This window comes from Python bivittatus, unplaced genomic scaffold (genome assembly GCF_059951505.1).
Source record: "Python bivittatus isolate LINGU-HERP-01145 unplaced genomic scaffold, Pbiv_v1 ctg000610_np1212, whole genome shotgun sequence".
In the NCBI taxonomy this organism is placed as follows: domain Eukaryota; kingdom Metazoa; phylum Chordata; class Lepidosauria; order Squamata; family Pythonidae; genus Python; species Python bivittatus.
Window position 1 is genome coordinate 33,152,827 of NW_028277088.1, and position 6,459 is coordinate 33,159,285.

At 48.0% G+C, this 6,459-nt stretch overlaps 1 protein-coding gene across 1 annotated transcript in view; it reads right to left on the bottom strand.

Moving 5' to 3' along the window:
- Positions 1-3,890, bottom strand: part of JAZF1 (JAZF zinc finger 1) — a 130,707-nt gene extending 126,817 nt beyond the window's left edge. The window contains exon 1 of the mRNA XM_088150719.1: positions 3,599-3,890. Coding sequence (XP_088006845.1) covers positions 3,599-3,713 — 115 coding nt within the window. The 5' untranslated portion in view covers positions 3,714-3,890. The remainder of the gene's footprint in view (positions 1-3,598) is intronic.
- Between the last annotated feature and the right edge of the window lie 2,569 nt (positions 3,891-6,459).

The following is a 6,459-nucleotide window of genomic DNA, read 5'->3' on the forward strand; positions in this document are numbered from 1 at the left end:
TCTGAAGTTTGCTAGAGAGCATTTGGATGATCCAGAAGAGGATTGGGAGAATGTCATATGGTCAGATGAAACCAAAGTAAAATGTTTTGGTCTAAACTCAACTTGTTGTGTTTGGAGGAGAGAGAATGCTGAGTTGCATCCAAAGAACACCATACCTACTGTGAAGCATGGGGGTTGAAACATCATGCTTTGGGGCTGTTTTTCTGCCAAGGGACCAGGACGACTGATCCGTGTAAAGGAAAGAATGAATGGGGCCATGTATCGTGAGATTTTGAGTGAACACCTCCTTCCATCAGCAAGGGCATTGAAGATGAAACGTGGCTGGGTCTTTCAGCATGACAATGATCCCAAACACACCGCCCGGGCAACAAAGGAGTGGCTTCGTAAGAAGCATTTCAAGGTCCTGGAGTGGCCTAGCCAGTCTCCAGATCTCAACCCCATGGAAAACCTTTGGAGGGAGTTGAAAGTCCATGTTGCCCAGCGACAGCCCCAAAACATCACTGCTCTAGAGGAGATCTGCATGGAGGAATGGGCCAAAATACCAGCAACAGTGTGTGAAAACCTTGTGAAGACTTACAGAAACCGTTTGACCTCTGTCATTGCCAACAAAGGATATATAACAAAGTATTGAGATGAACTTTTGATATTGACCAAATACTTATTTTCCACCATGATTTGCAAATAAATTCTTTAAAAATCAGACAATGTGATTTTCTGGATTTTCCCCCCCATTTTGTCTCTCATAGTTGAGGTATACCTATGATGAAAATTACAGGCCTCTCTCATCTTTTTAAGTGGGAGAACTTGCACAATTGGTGGCTGACTAAATACTTTTTTGCCCCACTGTATATAGCTATATGTAGTATGCTCATAACTACCCATGCTGCTGCATTCCTCAGCATGAACTTTCTCACCTAGTATAGTGCCCTAATTAAAGGATAGGGTAGCTGGAAAAAGTGGTAAGCTGGAACATTTTTCTCCCAGCAAAGAGTAAAGTATGTGTAGTGTACATATATAACACATAAGCTTACTGAACCAAGGGATTGTTATGGAATTGTACTGCGAGGTTCTTATTACTGAATGGGAAGAAAAGTGGTACCACATGAGAATTAGTTGACTTTACCTCCCACTGGCCACTCTTTCCCCTCCCTATTGAATTGTAAAGGGCTCCAGCTATTACAAATGCTGCTGTAATTCACACTCCCCACCACAACCAGATCATCTTCCTTTTTTCCAGAGCCACACTGGCAGCCAGAGCAAGAACCAATGCAGCCACTTGCTCACTCTTTCTCTTGACTCAATGGGATGGTGGGTCAAATAGGCATTACTGTTGCTTGGGCTCAAACTAAGTGAGGAAGCAACCAGTTCTTCCTTCTCATTGCATCTATTAGTAAGGATGAAGAAATCAGCTGCTACTAGTGACAGAATGATAGCAACTCTAGATGGTGGATTGGCTCTAGTAAATGGTGGGCCCTTTGCCAGGAGGTTGAGCTTGAGCTTGATAAGTAACAGATACAGGACTGAAACCCATCAACTTTGAAACAAAACATATTGTATGATAAATATTAAAAATATGGGAACTTTGGAATTTGTTCTAACTGCTGAAAGGCCTAAATCTGTGCAGCTGCTAATTATTCTTCAGAAAGTCCCCTGAAAACAATAGGATTCCTTGATGCTAACATTCTGATTTCCTGAATACTCTGCTGGCAAACAGCCTATTCACCTTAATTGGTTTAGTAACAAATCTGAGTTTTTAGAAGTGAGCATTATGTGTTATATATGTACACTACACATACTTTTTTAAGCAGAAGACTGGAATTTTCTTTAGAAAACTTTTCAGTTTATCCTCTTCCCACCCTCTATTTAGGCCTCCCTCCTGAGCTATAAAACAGAACAGAATGTCCACTCCACTATTACAGGACAGCATGATGTGGCATTTGGTTACATTTTTACTGAATTACTCCAGTTTGGACGATGAAAATATGCACTCAAGGCAGGACAAGTACTTTTAAAATGACAAGCCTGTTCTTTATTTTGCAGCAGTTATATTACTTCATTCCTATCTGCGCCCCCAAAAGTAGTTTGCAGGCTGTAGCACAGATTAGGAACCAGGAAAGGTATCCTAAATAATTGCCAACCTCCTACGCAAGACAATCTCTATTGTTGCCTGCTGTAAATAAGGGAGTGATCACATTTTCCAGTACCTTTTGTCATTATTTCTAGGGCACCAGTGGACTACAACCTGTCTCCCCTGAAGTAAGACTTTCTCCCTAATTATTGTGCTTAGGAATCACGGTCCAAAATTCTTGTTGAACGAAGCGATTTCCTTCACTTGTGGACATTTACTTCTGGATAAGGCGCACGAGTTTTGTGGGATTTCCTCCTGAACTTTATTAACCCCTGTGTGAAAACAGACTAGGAAACTAAAAGCCAACGCCCTTAAAGAGAGCACCGTTCTGATTTCCCATCAGCGAGTTCATTCTCGCTGCCCGGATTTCACAGCGGGCACCGTTCTCTGTCCTTTTTTTGGAGAACGCAACTCGGGGGGCACGCTTGGAACTCCCAAGGCGTTTGCTTGGCGCACCTGAAAAAATGGGAAAGGGAGAGAGAAGATCCTACAGGTGACGATCGCATCGTGCCAAGACGCCCATCTCCGCAGCCCGGCAGGTCGTGGCTTCGAGGCCCAGCTCGGCTCCCAATGGAAACAACCAGGAACCAGGCGAGGCGGAGCTACGCCGCGACTTCGCCCCTGCACCTCCCACGCCCATGCCGCTTCGCGTGTCCCGCACGGCCGCGCTGACACTGCGCCAGCCGGCAGCGCTACAGGCAGCTCCTTCCGCACCGCCGCCACCCCTGCAGCAGCCTCTTAACCTCCCCGCCTCCTGCCGCCGCCGGCGCCCTCCAAGCGACGTCCGTCCGGCCTGCCTGGCTTGTCACGGCGCCTTCTCAAAGAGACGCCCCCGGTGCCCGAAGCCAGTCCGGGGTTGGTCGGGAGTAAGGGGACGAGAGCCGCGCGCGCCATCCTCGCCTCCACACCTAGCAACAGCTCTGACAGGACGCAGCCGCCGCTACAGCGGGAGGAGGAGGAAGCGGAATGGCCGCCTCGGCGGCAGCTGCTCCCTCCCCACAGTCCTGACAGCCAGAGCCGGGGCGGAAGCAGCAGGCGGCGTGCTGGACTCGTCCTCCACCTCCTCCGGGTCTCGGCGCTCTACCGCTGCCAATGCAAACTCAGTCGTCTTTGCGGTTGCGTGCGCCTTGCAGCCGCCCGGCCATGTACCTCCGGCAGCTACTCGCCGCCGCCTTCCCTCATCCTCCCCACCCTCCAACACACCCACCCAACCACCCTCGTGCCTGCCTGCCACCCAGCCGCCCGCCCTCCCATCCGGCGCCCCCTTCCCCGTCAAGCCTCTACCCTCATTCATCCCACGCTCGCTCCCGGCTGCAGCCTCGCCCGCTCCCTCGACCCCACGCCCCTCCTTTCCCGCTCCGCACTCCATGCCGCTGCCGCCCTAGCGCGGCTTGGGAGGGGGGTCCTCCTTTCCGCTACCCCCACGCGGGTCCCCACACGCCCACGCGTCACCCGGCTGCACTGGCTCACCGATATGGTTGTCCTCGATGTGTTCGATGAGCTCCGCCAGGGTTGGGAAGTGAAGCCCGCAGCCCCCGAAGCGGCAGGTATTGGAGAAGAAGGAGGCGGCGGCGATGCCTGTCATGGTGTTGCATGGAGATTCCCCCCCGCCTCCGCCCTGCGGTGCCTACTCTGCCAGGGCCGCCGGCGGGAAAGGGAGAGCCAGTGAGAGGAGATGGAGAGCGAGCGGGCGAGAGAGGCTGGGGGTTGGGACGGAGAGGAGGAGGAGGAGGAGGTGGCGGCTGCAGCGTCGGGAGCGGCGGAGGGGAGGGACGGGCTGCTGGGTGGGGGGAGATGAGGCAGACGCAGCTGGGAGGAGGGACCATTGCCGCACTCCAACAGCTGGGCAACCCCAGCCGTCGCTGCCTGCCTCCGCAGCGGGAGCCGAAGACCCAGGCCACGCTGGGCAGCCACTCCTCTCGGGGACGAGCGGCCAACAGTTTTATGAGTTGGGCGGTGGCGTGGACGGGGGCGGGGGGGGGGAACACAACAGTTGGGGGTGTGTCTGCGCTTATTCTTCAGTAACTTCTTAAGTTTTTCTCCACACGCTGTAGAAAGATGTCTGCAGAAAAGGGCCCAGCGCCCCTCTTCAGAAAGGAAAGTTGAATAATTGGAGCTGGGATTGAGACTCACCACAGTCTGATTCTGGATGCCAGGGCTGAGGCCTGCCTGGGGCAGGACCACTCGCCTTCCTCCCCCCAATATCTTTTGTATTTGTACAGATGGCTTTCCATCTGCTTGCTGAATGATCATCAGACCCTATATATATATTATTTAGGGTGTACTGTTATTAAGGTAGTTTTCCAAACTACTGATCTACTTTTGAATTTTAGGTTCCTGTTTTATTCAGGAAAAAAAAAGTTTGTTACAGTTTTACCCTGTCCATCTGCACAGCATTCCTTTTTCAAATCTCCCTGTCTCCCGGGGGAAGAGTTTAGATAAGTGACAGTGACTGGTCCAAAGCTAAACTTTATAGCTTAGAGATTTGAATCCAGGTGTCAGGCAGGAGACAGGTTTTCAGTGCCACAATTGTGTCAGTATTCCTGATCTGTCTCTTATTTCAAACATCATATATTCATACTCTACATGTACACAGTATATTTTACAGTGAAATTTTACAACCTGCTTTTTGTTACTGGACAAAGAAGATCATAAGATGCTATTTATCTCCACTAGGTAAACAACATCTTATCATCTAGCCAGACTAGATCCACACATTGCACTAAGCCATAATGTGGTTTGGTTTTAGTTTAGCATGTTGTATGAAGCTAGTCACTATGGTTTGTAAATTAGGATTAGGATTTGTATGTTGTGAGAATCTGCCTCTCAAAACTTTTTTTAATTATTAAAATTATTATTTTCAACTCATTTTTGAATGGTACCTGTGCAAATTTGTATATAATGTAGATGGCATGTACTGTACAGTATGTAGTAATGACACTCCCTTGACTTGAACTTGTACAGTGTTGTGATCTGATTCAGCTATATTATGCTAATAGTGATAATGCAAGAATTTGGATGATTTGGTTCATAAATAAAAATCATGGTGCCACTAGTTGTTTGCTAGGTTTCTATTCCACCTTTCCTTCAGGTGCTCAAGCCAGCATATATAGTCTTTAGCCTAGTTTTTCCCTATCACAACAATTCTGTGGAAGGTAAATTGGGAAGAATGACTGGCCCTGAGTGACTCACTAAACTTCCAAGGCTGAAGGTAGACATGAATCTGGATCTCCCAAGCCCTAGTCTGATATCTTAACCATGATACCACAGTAGCTGTTGTATATCAGACCTACAGAGATGCTTCCAGGTATTTCAGCAAAGGGCCCAATTATTTGAGGGATTGCCTATCTCCTGTGATTTCTGCCCTGCCAGTATGAGCCAACAAGGTGGATGTGCTCCAGGTCCCCTCAATTAAACAGTGTTATCTATCAGGACCCAGGAAACACACCTTTACTGCTGCGACACCTGCGCTCTAGAATGAGGTCCCCCCTGATATCCATGTGGCTCCCACCCTGATGGCATTCAAGAAGGCCCTAAAGACCTGGCTGTTCTCCCAGGCCTTGGGGTAGATGGATGGAAACCCTTCTCAGATGTGCTTGGCATGTTGGTACTGCTTGTCCAGATTCTCCATCTTGTTTATTTATTGTATTTTTCTTTTATCCTACTAAATTTTTATGTTCTCTTTATACTGAGAGCTACCCAGAATTGGTCTGAAGTTGGATGGTTCTGAAATCGAATCAAATATGTAATTAAATAAATAAAACTTCATTACAACCCTAGAGCTGGCTGCTGCAGGTAGCAATCTGGCAGTAAAAATTTGCATGGATCCCATTTATAGTGCCACCCTTAATAAACATACATAAGATAATGTACTCCAGTTAAAGTTTCTGTTGATAACTGAGCTTAGTAGTGGAACAAATGTGTTGAATGCAGAAAGTCCTATGTTCTGTTCCTAGAATCTCCAGGTAGGCCTGGAAGAACTCTTGGCTAAAACTAGAGAACCAAAACTGGTCTGACTAATACATTGTGCTAATCCATGCTTTGTTTTAACCTGTGTTATTAAATAAACCACAATTACCTGGGTCCACATATGCTTGGTTATAACATGATTTTTTACTTTTCACTTAGAATGTTGAAGTACTGAAACATGCCAAGCCAAACAAGTCTGAAGCTAGCTAGCTAAGCCCCTGCAGTTTTCTTGGTAAGATTTCAGAAGTGGTTTGCCATTACCTTCTTCCTAGGGCTGAGAGAGTCACCCAGCTGGCTTCTTGCCCAGGGCAGAACTAGAACTCACAATCCCTACTTTCTAGCTGGCTAGCTCGCTAGCTTCA